Below are 17,217 nucleotides of genomic sequence, written 5' to 3' on the forward strand. Positions count from 1 at the left end.
TTCGCTTCTGCGAACTCGCTTCTGCGAGCATCCAAGCCGCTTCTGCGGTCCCAGCTCAACTGCCCACTTCCGCTTCTGCGGTCTTCCTGCCGCTTATGCGGTTACGCAGATGCGGAACTCCCTATCACACTTGCGCGCCTTCCGCTTCTGCGCACCTATTGCTGCACTTGCGGCTACGCAGGTGCGGAAAACTCTTCGCATCTGCGACCACCTGCACACTCCCCTCCAAACCGCATATGCGCATCACAGTCCGCACCTGTGATCAAAGCTCTGCATGTGCGATTACACCAGCAAATGTCCAACTTCAACAATCACTCAACTTCAATTTTTGATCTGTTAACCATCCGGAATCAACCTGAGACCCCCGGTATCTTAACCAAACATACCAACAAGTCCTAAAACCTCATACGAACTTAGTCGAGCCCTCAAATCACATCAAACAACTTCAAAAATATGAATCACACCCCGATTCAAGCCTATTGAAACTAAGGAAATTCAACTTCTAAAAACGACACCGAAATCTATCAAACCTTGTCCGATTGACCTCAAATTTTGCAACAAGTCACATTTGACATTACGAACCTACTCCAACTTTCGGAATCGGAATCCGACCCCGATATCAAAAAGTTCACTTGTTACACCCTCTGCGTCCCAAGGTGACGTAATGAATATGAGACTTGTTAATCATGATTTAAATGATTTTGAAGTCATCATATGGCTATATATGATGTTTGGATAAAAAATATGAAGTTTGGGAAAAATCGGATTAAAGTTGCTGAAAAACTTACTAAGGATTTGCCTTGTAACAGAGCTTTTTGAGAAATAAATTTTGTATGCTATATGAGGTCTTTTTGGGACATATTTTTTACCAAATTGAAGCTCTTGGAATTTAGTTTCCAACACTCTTAACCGTTCATTCATACGACACTCAGATAAAAAGTTATAAGCGTTGGAAGAAGGATCAATGCTAGGGTGCCAAGTAGCATCTTTTGACTTTTCAAATAAAATGGATATTTATATCCTTATCTCGTTTGTTTCTTTAATTTTCCAGAACACACAATCAAATAAGACCCCTAACTTTACTCTTAAGCTCTCTGCAAGAGCTTCAAACAAGATTATCATTCCGGACACGGAATCAAGAAACGATAACATTAAAACGATCCCTACGACGTAAGTATCGCTATATCGCCTCTCTTTTTCTTTGTAGTTTGAGTTTTGGAAGGTACTTCATAGTTAGGAAAACGTTTACTTTCTGTATTTAAGTGTTTAAATATCAATAAAGGTTGATAAATTCATTTTCTAATAGTTAGAACTCACGGGACGGTGATCGGAAGCCGTGAGTTCGAGTTATTCACTTGTAGGAGACTGTTTTGTGTTGCTGTTGGGCTGCATGTTTTACTACTGTTTTGCAGATTTTTGGAGAAGTAAGGTTGTAGAGAAACACGACATAAATGCAGGGTGGTGGGCTGGTCGTTCGTCGTAATATTTTCGGGCCACTTGACACTACTACGGTGGTCGTTTTGTGTATGAAGAGATTGTGATGTGTTGGGCTATTTTGTAATATTTTTGTGGTGTATATAAGGTTGAAAAATAATGTATACATGTTGATATTGTTGTGTTTGGTGTTATCTTAAATTTGAAGGAAGTAATGATTATAGGGGAGATGTTGCCAGTTTTAATACAAAATAAGCTTGTCGTTCGTTGTGCGATAGTTGTACCTTTCGTAACTTAATGATAGTATTATTATTGTTGTTGTAGATTAAGGTACGAAGAGGCAAGTTCAACTTGGTAATTGGAAATATTGTGATAAGGTATGTTAAGGCTATTCATTCTTTCCTTTTTGGCATGATCCATATGATGCAAGAAATGAAAGTACGCAACTTTCACAAATAATTCTATTCCTAGAAGTACATGGGTTGCCTATGTTCTTGATTCCCCATATGTCCTACTATCATATCGTCTGTGCATAGGTCTCATGACATTCCGAGAGATCTTATTGACTTACTTCATTATGCATTGCATCTATTTATACATGTATATTGACCCATGACCAGATGGCGTTATATACGCATATAATATATATATATGGGGTATGAGGAAAGGTTATGGCGTTATATACGCACCACCACCAGATCAACTGGTATACATTTATAATTTCGCCCACAGAGGCTGAGATGATATGATGGGATGCCCTCAGAGGCTTGATGATGTTATGTATGCATATACCTATGCATGATATGACATTTGTACGCATATGCATGACATTATAAATGTTTCATGATTCACAGATCTATTCAGATTTACAGGTTGAGTCATTTACTCCATGTTTCTTTCATGTCTATTATATACTATTTTTTATGCCTTACATACTTAGTACATTATTCATACTGACGCCCATATTGCATGGGGGCCTGCGTTTCATGCCCGCAGGTGCAGGTAAACAGGCTGACGGTCCCCTATCTTAGGATACTTGCTCAGCGAGAGTTGGTGTGCTCCATTTGATCCGGAGCTGCTATTGAGTTTTGGTACGATACTTTTGTATACATATGGGTATGACGGGGCCCAATCCCGTCCTTTATATAGTTATACTCTGTTAGAGGTCTGTAGACAGTCATGTATAGTTATATAGTATGTGGCCTTGTCGGCTCGCCCTACCGTATTCCATATATATATATATATATATATATATATATATATATATATATATATATATATATATATATGTGTGTGTGTGTGTGTGTGTGTGTGTGTGTGTGTGTGTGTGTGTGTGTGTGTGTGTGTGCATGTTTTCCCACGTATGCGGTTCATATGAATCAATAGTTTATTTCCAGACGTTATGCATGACCTACACTTATTTCATGTTTATATCTTAGACGAATGCTTAGGAGTGTTCGATAGGTAGAACTCGGGCACTCATCACGGCCCATCGGTTAGGGTCGTGACATCACTCCCGGTCAAACTTTTCAAAAATTTAACTTTCGTCATTTCAAGCCTAATTCCACTACGAACCTCTAAATCACAATCCGGACATGCTCCTAAGTCCAAAATCACCCAACGGAGCTAACAGAACCATCAAAACTCTATTCCGAAATCGTTTACTCATTGATCGACATCCGATTAATCATTTCAGCTTAAACTTTCAATCTTGAGACTAAGTGTCTCATTTCATTCTGAATTCACTCCGGACCCGAACCGACTACCCCGGCAAGTCACATAACAACTATAAAATATAAAATGAGCAGTAAATATGGAAACGGGGCTACAACTCTCAAAACGATCGGCCGAGTCGTTTCACCAGATAGCATGTAAACACTCTTTAGAGAGCTTATAACTCCACATATATTGTACTACACGCTTTCACACTTATACTTCGGTTGGCTTGTGGATGTGCCCTCATGCCCCTAGAAGTTGAAACAAATGTCACAGAGGTTATCCATTTATTGGGGAAACAAATAATTGCCTAATTTATTATAATTTAATTTCTGAATGTGGGTACCTGTTGAAGAGGTTGAGAATCTAGTGATCAACCACAACTTCCGTGAAGGAAACAAAGTTGCTCACGCTTTGGCTAACCATGGTCTCAACCAGGCTATGTTAACAATCTAGCTATCCTACCAAGCCCATCGAATCTGTTACAATACAAGTCCTGTTTCACATAGACGGAGACCACTAAGAGGATGTTTGGATTGGCTTTTATGTTGGTCAAATCAGTTTTTAAGTTCTTTTTAGTATTTGACAAAGTTAATAAGTATTTAAAATAAATTAAAAAATATTTAAAACCAGTCAAAAGCAATAAGTTGGGCAACCCCAACTTATTGCTTTTTGGCTTAAAAGCTATTTCTGTTGAAAAAATACTTTTTTAATCCAATCCAAATGGGCTCCAAACATATTACCACTACTACTGGAAATAATTTAGCCAAGCATGGGAACTTACATGTTCTTATAAGTATTAATGCACTAGCTCTAGCTCTTCTAGTAATGTAAGGCAAGATGATCCCAATGGACTGAGAACTTTACTATTATAACTCTTTAGTAATGAATAAAAATATCTCTATTTCCAGAAAATTATTAACTGTATATCGATTCAAATTAAAGTAATTTGGATACCATCCAAGTTAGCTCATTTAAAAGTGGGGAAGTGCACGGTTAGCCACTAATTAGAGATGTCTTTACTCTTTAGCCACCGTTTAAAATGTATTTACTTTTTAATCAGTGCTTAATAATTTTTTTACCCGCCCGGACAAAAATACCTCTGTGCTAATATTAAGGACATCATGTCCTTAACTTCATATGTTCAGTGTAAATATTAAGGACACGGCGTCCTTAACTTCATGTGTGCAGTGTAAATATTAAGGACATAATGTCCTTAACTTATATTTGCACCTTCTGTTGTTAAACTTTAGGACCTCATGTCATTAACTTCATATGTGTAGTGTAAATATTAAGGACATGGTGTCCTTAAATTCATGTGTGCAGTGTAAATGTTAAGGACATAATGTCCTTAACTTTATGAGTGCTGTGTAAATATTTTTGCATGATGTCCTTAACTTCATAAATACCATGTAAATATTAAGGACAAAGTATCTTGTCTTTGCACATTCCGTTGTTAAACTTTAGGACATCATGTCCTTAACTTCATATGTTCAGTATAAATGTTAAGTACATGACGTCCTTAACTTCATGTGCGCAATGTAAATGTTAAGGACATAATGTCCTTAACTTGTATTTGCACCTTCTGTTGTTAAACTTTAGGACCTCATGTCCTTAACTTCATATGCATAGTGTAAATGTTAAGGACATAGTGTCTTTAACTTTATGAGTGTTGTGTAAATATTAAGGGCATGATGTCCTTAACTTCATAAATACTGTGTAAATATTAAGGACAAAGTGTCTTGTATTTGCACCTTCCGTTGTTAAACTTTAGGACATCATGTCCTTAACTTCATATGTTCAGTGTAAATGTTAAGGACACGACGTCCTTAACTTCATGTATGCAGTGTAAATATTAAGGACATAATATCCTTAACTTGTATTTTCACCTTCTGTTGTTAAACTTTAGGACACGACGTCCTTAACTTCATGTGTGTAGTGTAAATGTTAAGGACATAATGTCCTTAACTTGTATTTGCACCTTCTGTTGTTAAACTTTAGGACCTCATGTCCTTAACTTCATATGCATAGTGTAAATGTTAAGGACATAGTGTCTTTAACTTTATGAGTGTTGTGTAAATATTAAGGGCATGATGTCCTTAACTTCATAAATACTGTGCAAATATTAAGGACAAAGTGTCTTGTATTTGCACATTCCGTTGTTAAACTTTAGGACATCATGTCCTTAACTTCAAATGTTCAGTGTAAATGTTAAGGACACGACGTCTTTAACTTCATATGCATAGTGTAAATGTTAAGGACATAGTGTCTTTAACTTTATGAGTGTTGTGTAAATATTAAGGGCATGATGTCCTTAACTTCATAAATACTGTGTAAATATTAAGGACAAAGTATCTTGTATTTGCACCTTCCGTTGTTAAACTTTAGGACATCATGTCCTTAACTTCATATGTTCAGTGTAAATGTTAAGTACATGACGTCCTTAACTTCATGTGTGCAGTGTAAATGTTAAGGACACTATGTCCTTAATATTTACACAACACTCATGAAGAAAGGGTAACAATGTCTTTTCGTATTAATTTTAATAGAGTAGTGACTATTTGTGCTCAGCATTAAAAATACTAGATAAAAACTAAATACCATGTTAAAAAGTGGTTATCCCACGCCATTTCTTCTTTAAAAGTCGAGCAAAATATGTAACCTAAATTTACTCATAAGAAAATTTATCAAAATAACTTTCTAGTTTCTTATTTGTTTGATATGTAAGATATAACCATAATAAAGAAAAGAAATTTTTTGTTAGTTTTTAATTAAACAAATCATCTGAAAACAAATAAAGAAACTAAAACTTAATAAGAGTTAGACCGATTGAGCTATGACTATCATTATTAAGTCCATCTAGACCCAAATATCTCAACCCAATTTGGAGTAAAACAAATAATGCATTCCACATTTGAAAGTCCCTTTTGAGCCAATTTGGAGTAAAAATGAAGGAGCATATTTGGCTTGGGTTTATACTCTCAGTTCAGGTTTGTGGAAAACGGTACCATTCACGCTTCTTAGCCAAACTGTTGGGTACGGACCTGAGATTTCTCTAAATGGTTTCGTGTATTGGCTTGCTACTTCAGATGTGGAATGCATTATTTGTTTAGATTTGATTAAGGACGAATTCAAACTTTTGGATGTTCCTGATGATCGTGGATTTCATCGTACTAATATTCATAGAAAGCTTATGGTTTTGAGGGGATCTCTTGCCATGATGGTATCCGTTGACGATGGTCTTAAGGACACTTTCTTCAGCTGATAGAATGGATTTCAATTCAATCTCATGTTGAGGCAAAAGATATGACCATGTTGATTCCATAGTGGCTGGTGGTAGTGTTTGCTGAAGATGCCTTAATACATTAATCATGCGATTTGCAGTTTCTTTTGTTGCAAGATGCTTTTCAGAACATACAACCTACAGAAGAAGTATCAGTTAATTACCAAATATTTACATATACATAAAATGTTACATTCAACAACATAATGAGACAGTCTTATCCACGTATCAATCAACTATCTATACAAAATTAAAATCAAAGGGGAAAGAAACATGAGGATGTTATTTAACTTTAGATTCTGGAACAGTGTTATTGCTACATAATTGGACTTGTTTTTACTCTACTTTAATAAATTAACTCTTATCTTATGTTTTGTCAGATATTGTCAGCTAGAGAACTGTTAGTTGAATTGATACTTTGAAAACAGGGAACAAACATAAATACAGACAAATGTAATTCTTCAAATTTCATAAGGTTTTAATACTTTTCTTACAAATAATAAGTAAAAGAATCAAAGTTGCAAAATCTATATATCTATCAAAAATGAACAACTCAATCTAGCATCTAATAGTTTGATTTCAAACTGACCTCTGCAAAAACTGAAACAACTTTTGGAAGGTATTGATAGTTGGGACCTAGAAGTTCTTTGTCTGACCTGCAAGTGAGAAAATTGTTTAACATCAGAATACTAAAAAGGCGTTAACATGTTAATGTTTAATTTGCTTACTGAAAACACAGTAACAACTACCAGCAAGATGCTTTTGTCAAGTTGGATCGCGGCATCAGAGAAGTCAATTATCATCTGTATTAAATGGTTCACCACCTATTGAAATTTTTGTTATACCAGAGTATATCAAAACTATTGCGGCTGCACTATCCTTAACTTGAACTAGTTACTACACTATTAATATGCTACTTCAAACATTTTGTCTGGCAAACAAACAAGTTTATCTGGGGAAGACGTTTCTAATCATATGTTGCCATTTGTAATGTTCTCATTTTTGGTTATACAACAAGGTAAAGAAGTTTGATAAATCATATTGATGCAAGAATACTATAAAGTAATGAAAAACAACCACAAAAAGCAATTGGCCAGTATTACTGAGGTAACAAAACCAAGACTTGAAATAGTAAAGTAAGAGTAAATGAGGATAAAACTAGACCAAAAGAATCTTGTACCTTTCGACCATTGAACATAACTGTTCGTGAACAAGTTTGGCTTCAACCAAATCAGCTTTTATAGGCAGGCAATTCAACCAAGATGGAATAACCTACCAAATGAGTTGGAATAAGAATTATGGGAAATTACATTGGAGCATCATTTCATCTATACAGACCAGAATATTATGTTTTACCAAATTTAATGGATGAGCACATTCACAATGAAACAAAACCTTATCAAAAGGTATTAACAAACAACACACACCGTCGTACTAATCACATGAAGTATATTTGCAGTCAATTTCCTTAACATGTGAAAGTGTCTACAGTTCCTTTTCTACTGACTGAAACACCTTCAACTATAGTTTAATTAAATAAGTTGGAAGGACAAAAAAATTGAGAAATTTGTATACGAATGTATCATCTGAAAAAGGAGAAAGAATCTCAGAATACATGTATGCAAAAGAATACGTGAAATCTTCCTTTTTACGCATGTGATTACTAGTAGAAGGAATTAGTTGGGGGTATCTAAGAGTTAGGAGAACAACATAAAAACAAGAGAATAAAAGATAAGAATGCATAACCCAAAAAAAGGACATATACCTGGGCTGAGTCGATACTTTCACCATGAAACTGATATATCTTACTAAGTGCAGAAACAGCATTATCATATGCACTTTCATTTTCAAGTTCACGAGCTTTTAAATGCGTAAGGACAACATAGATCCTTGAAAGAGCCTCTGGTTCAGGTCAAAAGATTAAGTAAACACAACAAACATATCACTTCTTATTCCGTTCTCCATGATGAAAAGGATCTCGATATCACATTCAACAATGTCATACCTCCAACAAAAGGTTTGAAAAAAGATGGACCATATTCCGCCCAAAGGCCAAGTCCATAAAGAGCATTCTGAACAAAACATCAATGTAAGCACTAAGCACAAATAGCAAACGCAAGTTGACTGAAACTTTTGCAACCATTAAGATGTACAAACCTGTCTAACATTTGGGTCTTCGTCATTGCTTGCTTCCAAAACTAAAGGAAGACATACATCGTAGTACCTAATTTTCACATGACGCAATTGTCAATTTTGGAACTCAATTTAAGAAAAACCCAATACAAATATATATACCTACTTTAGAGCTGCTTCAGGGCACTCCTCCACAAGAGAATCAAAGATGAGAATAGATATACATCTCTCGTTAGTTGTATTCTCCTTGGCCTTCAAAAAGCAAGAGATTGAATGTTGGAAGCAATAAGATATAAACGAGCAAGAGTGTTAAGATGATATTGGTTATAACTTACCCACATAGGTAATAAATATGGCGACAACTCGTCAAGGAAAGGCAAGAAAGAAGCCTTGAAAGCTTTGATTAATGTGCGCAATATTTTACCAACCTAATAAAAAAGATAGTATGAATTGAGAATTATGGTAGATTCAAAGTGAGATGCTTGTAGAAAGACAACATTGTGTGCTTAATGTCTGAAGTCTATTCTTATACAGAACATACATATCTGAGAACTCTTTCTTCTTGTTTTCTTTCCGCACTCAATAATTCAGCTTCCTCAGCATCATAGTCTTCTGTTTTCTCTCTCTCTCTCAGTTCATTTTTTCTGCTTGAACTTTCTGTAATGACATGCTTTATCTCATTGACGATGCTACGAACCTGACTTTCAGTGAGAAGTGGTCCACATATCTGAAAACATGTACTACAAAAGGATCATTATAACAGAAATACTTCTTTTGCCGTTTTTACTTGCATTCTGCTACTGTTGTTGTCTCTTGCTTTGACACTACTAAGAAAACATTGAAAATAATTTTCATAAGTTGACTTAACAGGGATGTGCTGAAATAAGGTTTTTCTATGGAGTCCATCTAATACAAATTTAATAATCTTTCTGTCAGACTCACTAGTCTTACCTAGTCATGTCAAGAGAACTTTTGTGATTACGCTCTGTCGTAAATTTGATTCAAACACTACTTTAAGCATTTTATTATGGTTTAACCATGCCTTTGTTGGTATTAATTCTGCATGTTCACACACATAACAAGAATCTATACAAGAGTTGTACTAAGCATTCTTTTACTTTTAGTAGAATATAGTAACTTGTATGAGTTTGGACGAGTGTTTTGTTTAGATATTTAGTCATATATCGACGTGACCATAAAAAATGGAGTTATTTATTGTGTGGGAATGTATAGGCAACAGTTAGATCATATTGGTATATAAAAAGCTAAAACAGAAATATACCACCATCATAGGAAAAAACTTGCTAACCTGCAGGCAATTATTCAATTCATACAACATGAGTCCACATATTTCTGTCATAGGCTCCTGCGTGAGATAGCATATTAAGTGTCACTTTCTCTTAATCCAAATCGACCAAACTTAAAATATTTACCAATTGGAAAAAAAGAAAAAGAAACAACATATACTGATGTTAAGACAACCTTATGCAAAGCCTCTACCAAAGCCAGTACTATATAGTCTGACAACTTTGTGAAATATGACTCACTTCCACCTTGAGCAATCCCTTTCTCAACAGCTAGCTTAGCAGAACTCAACAGGAGTGACATGGCTAAGACAGCAAAAATTAGAAAATTGTTTCAGCCACAGGAAAATTTACATGAAAACAAAGAAACCATATGAAATCACGAGAATTCTCACCACTAACAGCATATATCCTGACACCATTGCGGGTATAGAATTTCAGAAGCGGAACAAAAATTGAAACAGCCTGTTTCATACACCAATGATGTCACTTGTTTAATTTGACTTCACTCAACAGCACATGAGAAAAAGAAAAACATGCAGGTGATCATTCATGTCAACCTGAGGAGTCCATGGGTAGAAGTCTTCCTTTAATATTCCAGCACAAAAGCATAGCATAGCACAGCTTTTAGCTTTCACCCGTAGAACTTTCTCTATACTGCAAGATGCGAAGTTTTAGTAAGATCCTAGGTACTCCATAATAACCACCTCTCCCAGAAGTCTTACTACTTGATAAATCCAAAGAAAGAACCAAATATTAATCATATTCAGGAGAAGTGATTATTTAATTAACTGTTGTTGGGTAAGGCAGAAACAGGTGCATCAGAAGAATTTGAAATTAGGATTTGGCAATCCAACTCAGACTTTGAGTCAGCAGCATGTGCAGAACATAGTGAGTAGAGGCCTGATGATGGATTACTTATCATAAAACCCTTTCTCTCTACAGTGCTACTCCATAGTTCAAGCTTTTGGCCGTATCCTTACTAGTTTAATCAGTTAATGCAGAATCATATGCAAATAGTATACTTTGAGAGATTCCATCTTGTATACTACCAGTTAGCTAATCCAATACCTATTGGTTAGCATCATGTTTATCGCTAATGTAGATACACGACTGAGAGAATACGACTCTAATATTATTTGAAAGAATCTGAGCATCCAGCTTAAAACCTTAAGCAATAGGTGGAACGGAGTCCCAGATCTTTATAAGACCCTTTGGATGCCCGTTTATACACGACGTAGTTCATCTATATAACTCAACCAAAAGAAAGAAACCTAAATGAACTTGGAAAGAGTCAAACCTCAATGATAAAAGCTTACCTGTTATCATCTAATTCATTAGTTCCATAGTCCAACTGTGTAGAGATGGTCACAGCAGGTTCAAGTTGAGCACATTGAATAAAAAAGGGCATGACTGCACTCATATAAGGAAGAAAATCCTGTCCAAGGCAATGACAAATTCCAGTATATGCCTGCAATGAAATAAAGAAAATAAAGAGAGGCCAATCCAAAAAGAAACTTTGATATTAAAATAAAGTGATTAACACATACTGTTAGCAAGCCAATAATAAGAGGACCGTCCCCTTTCGCTTGTAATCCTTGTAATGACATAAGCACTTCCATAACCTTTAATGACAACAACAGAAAGGAAATAAATAAAAAGTAAGCTCTATGTTGAGAAATGACCAAAGGAAAATAAGCTCACACCAGCGCATGCCAAGACAAGAAAAAGAATTCCAGGAGAGGCAGAAAGGTATCCCTGACATTATTTAGTTGCACATAATTGCTGAAAGATGTAATAACTCAAACAAGAATAATCTATGCTATGGTTTGACTACAGTAAAGCCATATGACAAAGCACAACAAATAAAACAAGAACGAAGCAATCCCGACCAATAGCATCAATATTATGTGTTCAGTATCCCATGAGTAGGGCAGCCGGGTGCACAAGGCATCCCGTGTTCAAGCAGGGGGTGTGATATAGTCAGTCTACCCTAATATAAGCATTAGTGGATGCTTTCACGGCTTGAACCCGTGATCTATAGGTCACACGGAGACAAGATGGAACCAAAAAAGATGTGTTCAGTATCCCATTAGTATGGTGTCATTATACATGCTCAATCAATGGCATCAATATGCGTGTTCAATCAATGGAATCAATATACGTGTTCAATCAATGGCATCAATATGCGTGTTCAATCAATGGAAACAATATACGTGTTCAATAGTGGGGCATAATTTGTAGAAGACCTGCTTTTCGTCGCCCCTAAATTTCTCTTTGCCAACAGCCATCGCAACAGAGCTTATGCACTCTATTGCGGGTTGAAGAATGAGATTAGATTTCAGATCTGTGTTCCTCAGGACAGTTTTCAAGTGTGACATAACAGTGTCATAGTAGGTTCTGAAGTGCTCCTGTTGACGTATAAAATATTGATCTTCATGATTCATGATATCAGTAGAAATAGAACTGAGCCAAAAAGAAATGCACCAATTAATACCTTAACTGAACGAGATACACTAGCTAATGCAGTTAATGCTTGTTGTTGGACTATTGGTTTGTCATTCTGCGTTTCAAGCAACAAAAAGCCGAAAAAGACATCATTAGTCTCTTGCACTTGTCAGTAGTGAAGTACCTACAATTTGGTGCCTCTATATTCGCGCACCTGTAGAATTACAAGCAGTTTGCTAACTATTCCATCTAGGTAAGATATCGAAGTAATTTCTGGCTTGCCGAACACACAGAAGAGGCAGAGAGCTCTAGTGGAAGATGCCTATAGAAATGCCAAAAGAAAGTAAAAAGACCAAATTAGTTGGCATCAGCAACTGAATGGAGGAGTAACGTCACATCTATCAAATCTTTAGCCTTATAATTTTTTTCCAAACTTTATTTGAAGGGTAAACTTTAGGTTCATCCCCTGACATTCAGTCATAATTACTTCCTCTATGATCTAATATATTACAATCATTCAATGTTCTTGTAAAGTCAGCAAGAGAGCTCTTATTGCAACCAAAATAATGTCAAAATAAAAATTTTCAGAAACACATTGTTGAAGCCAATAGATAAAACTTTACATAAAGAAATCAAGCAAATGCAATAAGATGAGTGGCCTGATAAAGAAACTACTCAAGTATTCTCTCTGTGGACAAAAAACCAAACTTTTAAAATTGAAGGCATATTAAACCTAGGTAGGGTTAAAGATTTTAATTGTATGGTATATGCAACCCCCTTGTAAAGGTGCAGTTAGGAAAAAAAGACTTTTGCTGGTTGTTTCATGTATCAATGATAATCTAATCTATTTTTATTTTGACATTGTTCTTTGGGAAAACTTGTAGCATCCTTAAATTGTACATAACACATAGGACAGACCTGCACTTGTGGATGAACATCATCCATAGCTGCAGTTAATGCAGGGATTATTTTGTTATGATATCGTTCTTGCATAACTGGACGGAAGTCAATCAACAATGAGGAAATTGCCCTACAAGCAGCCCATCTGACTCGAGGATGAGGATCTTCGAAACAATTAAGAACCATATCAACCACTTGCTCCAGATTCTTAATCATCACCTGTAATAGCAAAGAAGCCATGATTCCAAGGTAATCGCCTAAGAGAAAACAAAATCAAAGAGACGAATTTAAACGATAAACATAATGTAAAGTATTCAGGAAAATTAATAGGACGCGGGCAAACTATCTTATAAAGTTAAGCAGTTTTCCAGCAAAAACCACAGCTTAAATGCTACGAGTTGAAATAATATCCATTAAAATCAAAGCATAGCCATTATAAATACACAACTAAGATCATATATTGCTGTACCTTTGAGCAACCTTTAGCAATGAAATCAAGTGCAAAGATAGCTGCATGGCGCTTCTCCCACTCCGGGGCATCCAAGTAAGTGCATAGCTGCTCTATGGCAATATGAGCAATAGATTTACCTCCTAATGCACGAGAAAACCGATCTAAACACTCTTTACCAAAACTGAAGTTACTTGTTTCCCCTGTATCATCTTTCATGATCTCGACACTATGCCAAGCAGGGTCATCCTTAACATCTAGTAATAACTTCAATAACAATGCAAAACATCTGCTAATAAACAAGGGCAGTCTCTTCATCATACCTGGGGCCCTCTTTCTCGTCTCAACCATAGTTAACAAAAGTTCAGTTGCCAAGTGCCTCGTCACCTCTTTCAAACTCTCATCCTCTGCTATCTCAAACATGGTAGACACCACATCCATTAGCTGCCTCCTCAAGAACCTAGGCTCATCCTTCGCAAAATCCATGAAAAGTATCAGCACGTCGTGTGCTGCGACCTCCTCATCACTGTTGCTCAATGTATCAGTCAACCTCCTCAGTAGAGCTGGCAATAGCTCCTGAAACCGCTCTTTTTGATTTGAATTTGATACGCATTGAAATTGAATGAAGGTGATCGCAGCAGTCATGCCCGCAATCCTATAATCAAGGTCGAGGGTATCATCATTTAGTGTATTAAGTAACCGTAAGTGCACATGTTTTACCCAAGGGACTACTGTATCGCCTAGGTCGTGAGCTAGTTGCCCAAATATAGAGGAAGCTGACTCTATTAACTTGTATGAAGATGAAACAAGACATTGGTACAAGAATGGCAATAGTTCAGGCCAGTTGTTACGTGGGAGGAGTGAAGCTGCTAGATCCGAAACAGTGTCGCCGAGGTGTTTGAGGATCGATTCAGATTCTTCAATAGAGATACGCTCAAGGAGAATAGCTTTGATGGTGGATTGAGTTGATTCACTTAGATTCCACCAAGTGGACAAGTCATTATCATCAGTGAGCAACTTCCTAAGGAAGACAACACACTTTTCACGGGAATCAATGTCAGAAGAGTAGATAAAGATAGAAAGCTTAATAGCAAGGGAGTCAGGATCCTTTGTGCTCCGTATGTATTCGGAAATAAATGTTTCGAACGGAACATCCATTACTGTATTTTGAGAGAGAGGAGGAGGTTGGAGTTGGTTGGAATGCGGTGTATCTGACATTAATCAAATGAATATATAGAAAAGGTGTTTCCTTCGCGATCATACATACCAAGGTCAACTCTCCTTGTTTTTCAAAAATTACTAAGGCTCTTAATTACCTACTCCATCTATCTCAAATTATATATAGTTTTTCTTTTACACGCCTAAATATCAAATAGAAAAGTTTATGACTATTTTACCCTTATTTATGTCTTAATATAATATCTCTTCATTTAATACCTACTCATAATTAGGTTAGAGTAGGAAAAAATATAATTAATTTATTCTTGAACTCACAACCTCGAGTCACCCCAAGAGCAAGGTGAAGAGTTCTTGGAGGGAGGGAGCGCGGGATCTGTAGGAAATAACCTCTCTACCCAAGTGTAGGGGTAATATCTGCGTACAAACTACCCTCCACAGACCCCATTAGTGAGATTATACTGGGTTGTTATTGTTGTTATATATATACACATTCGGTTTGATTAGCATTAACGCAGTAAGGATTGGGACCTAGAATACCCTGACATGACTGGAGCATTTTGTCTTTAGCAATTGATGTAGATGCACTATCCTTTGATTGTTGACTCAATTGCAGACCATCAAAGGAGTGTTTGAGAGCACTCACCATTTATAGAAGTTCAGCATGACGTTTGTCCAAATCATCTCTTAATTCCTGCTGTTTTTGTGCCAATTATACTCGCAAATCTAGCTGTTGAGCTACTAGATCCTCGTACTGCTCCTGCAAATCCATGGGTAGATTACCAGTCACAACATCAACAGCTCGTCGTGGGCCCATCGTCAACCAGGCTGTGATACTAATTGATACCAAATTGAGGTATCACTCCAATGAAACAGTGAACTAGTAACAGAAATGAGAGAAGACATAAGAAGTAGTCTAAGAAGGGCAGAACTTAGAGAGAATAAGAAGAAGAAAAGAGGGAAACTCACTTCATATATCAAATCTGTGTCTTTACATTTGGTGTATCTCCTATTTATAATATTGTAATTAAGCTAAAATGCTGAAATAAAAGGAAAAGGAAATACAAACAAGCTAATTATGTGACACAAGTAATGACTACTTTTCCCACCAAAACATTGCAACTAATTTTCAAAAGCCAATGGCCAATATGTGCATTAGTTATTGTTTCAGATCTATTTCGGCTTAAGGAGGGTAAGTTCTCGATAATGTTCTTGCTCTTTTTCTCTGATTCACGATCATCATATTGGGTATTAAAAGATCAAATACTTATGAGAATTATTATGGAAAAATTAATGTCTTTTTCTGGTTTTGGCTCGTTGCTTAGAGTAGAAAAGAATCATATGTAAAGAAAAAAACACAGTGTAGTAGCATATATATTTTTTACTTAAACATGTATATATATTGATCTTTATCAGATTTGAGATAAATTACTATATTAAGATTTAGTTTGGCATTTCACTGTAATGGAAAGAAACAAGAAACTTAATGTCACGACCCAAAATCCCACCACAGGTATCGTGATGGCACTTAATCTCCAAGACTAAGTAAGATGATTACAATTACAATTCACGCCAAATTATTTTTTTATATAAACCAACAACGGAAATAATTGCAAAAACCTCCCAAGACTGGTAATACTGAGTCACGAACTCTAACTGAATACATGGAATGATCTCAAGGATCGAATACTCAATACTATTTGATTAATAATTAACAGTACAATAAAATGGAAAGACTCCAAGGAACTACGACGACCAAGCAGCTCTACCTTGAATCCTTGCGATTCTACTCTAACTCTGTTCGAGTCCGATATTTCTAATACCTGGCTCTGCACAAAAATGTGCAGAAGTGTAGTATGAGTACACTACGGTCGGTACCCAATTAGTATCAAGACTAACCTTAGTGGAGTAGAGACGAGGTATAGTCAAAACACTCACTAGTCTAATAATCTGTGCAATATGATATACAAAATAATAGGAAACAAATAACAATAAGGGCAACACAAATCAACCAGTGATATGCACAGCAGGGCAACAAGAACGCCATTAATATCGCTCAACAAATAATAAATACACGTACACCCAATTAAATCAAGTCCTTCAAATAAATATCTTTCACATATATTCTTCCAAATAACTCCCTTTCAAATATAATTTCCTCAAAGAAATATCTTTCAAATATAATTCTTTCAATAAATCTCTTTCAAATATAATTTCCTCAAATAAATATCTTTCAAATATAATTCTTTCAATAATTCTTTTTCAATTATAGTTTTCTTTAAATACTACTTTTTGAATAAAAATCCTTCCAAATAAATATTTTGAATACAATTCTTTCAATTAAAAGTCATCACGTGACACCTCATTTCATAATC

General features: G+C 35.8%; 1 protein-coding gene across 5 annotated transcripts; it reads right to left on the reverse strand.

Moving 5' to 3' along the window:
* Window positions 1–5,806: 5,806 nt before the first annotated feature.
* On the reverse strand, window positions 5,807–15,828 carry LOC107817027 (uncharacterized). Of its 5 annotated transcripts, none has more exons than XM_016642796.2 (21): window positions 15,489–15,828; window positions 13,688–14,321; window positions 13,237–13,437; window positions 12,533–12,640; window positions 12,368–12,433; window positions 12,120–12,281; window positions 11,421–11,495; window positions 11,190–11,341; window positions 10,431–10,527; window positions 10,266–10,335; window positions 10,049–10,176; window positions 9,876–9,932; window positions 9,108–9,293; window positions 8,902–8,994; window positions 8,733–8,818; window positions 8,591–8,657; window positions 8,439–8,505; window positions 8,199–8,335; window positions 7,614–7,705; window positions 7,023–7,089; window positions 5,807–6,571 (listed from the first exon to the last, which is right to left on the reverse strand). In XM_016642796.2, the coding sequence occupies exons 1-21, from the start codon at window positions 15,524–15,526 to the stop codon at window positions 6,260–6,262; spliced, it is 2,895 nt and encodes a 964-aa protein (XP_016498282.2). In that variant the 5' UTR covers window positions 15,527–15,828; the 3' UTR covers window positions 5,807–6,259. The 5 variants fall into 5 exon arrangements, with proteins under 5 accessions (XP_016498282.2, XP_016498280.2, XP_016498279.2 ...); XM_016642794.2 differs by lacking the exon at window positions 15,489–15,828 and having other exon boundaries at window positions 13,688–13,809; window positions 13,990–15,001; XM_016642793.2 differs by lacking the exon at window positions 15,489–15,828 and having other exon boundaries at window positions 13,688–15,002.
* Between the last annotated feature and the right edge of the window lie 1,389 nt (window positions 15,829–17,217).

This window comes from Nicotiana tabacum, chromosome 9 (genome assembly GCF_000715075.1).
Source record: "Nicotiana tabacum cultivar K326 chromosome 9, ASM71507v2, whole genome shotgun sequence".
NCBI lineage: Eukaryota > Viridiplantae > Streptophyta > Magnoliopsida > Solanales > Solanaceae > Nicotiana > Nicotiana tabacum.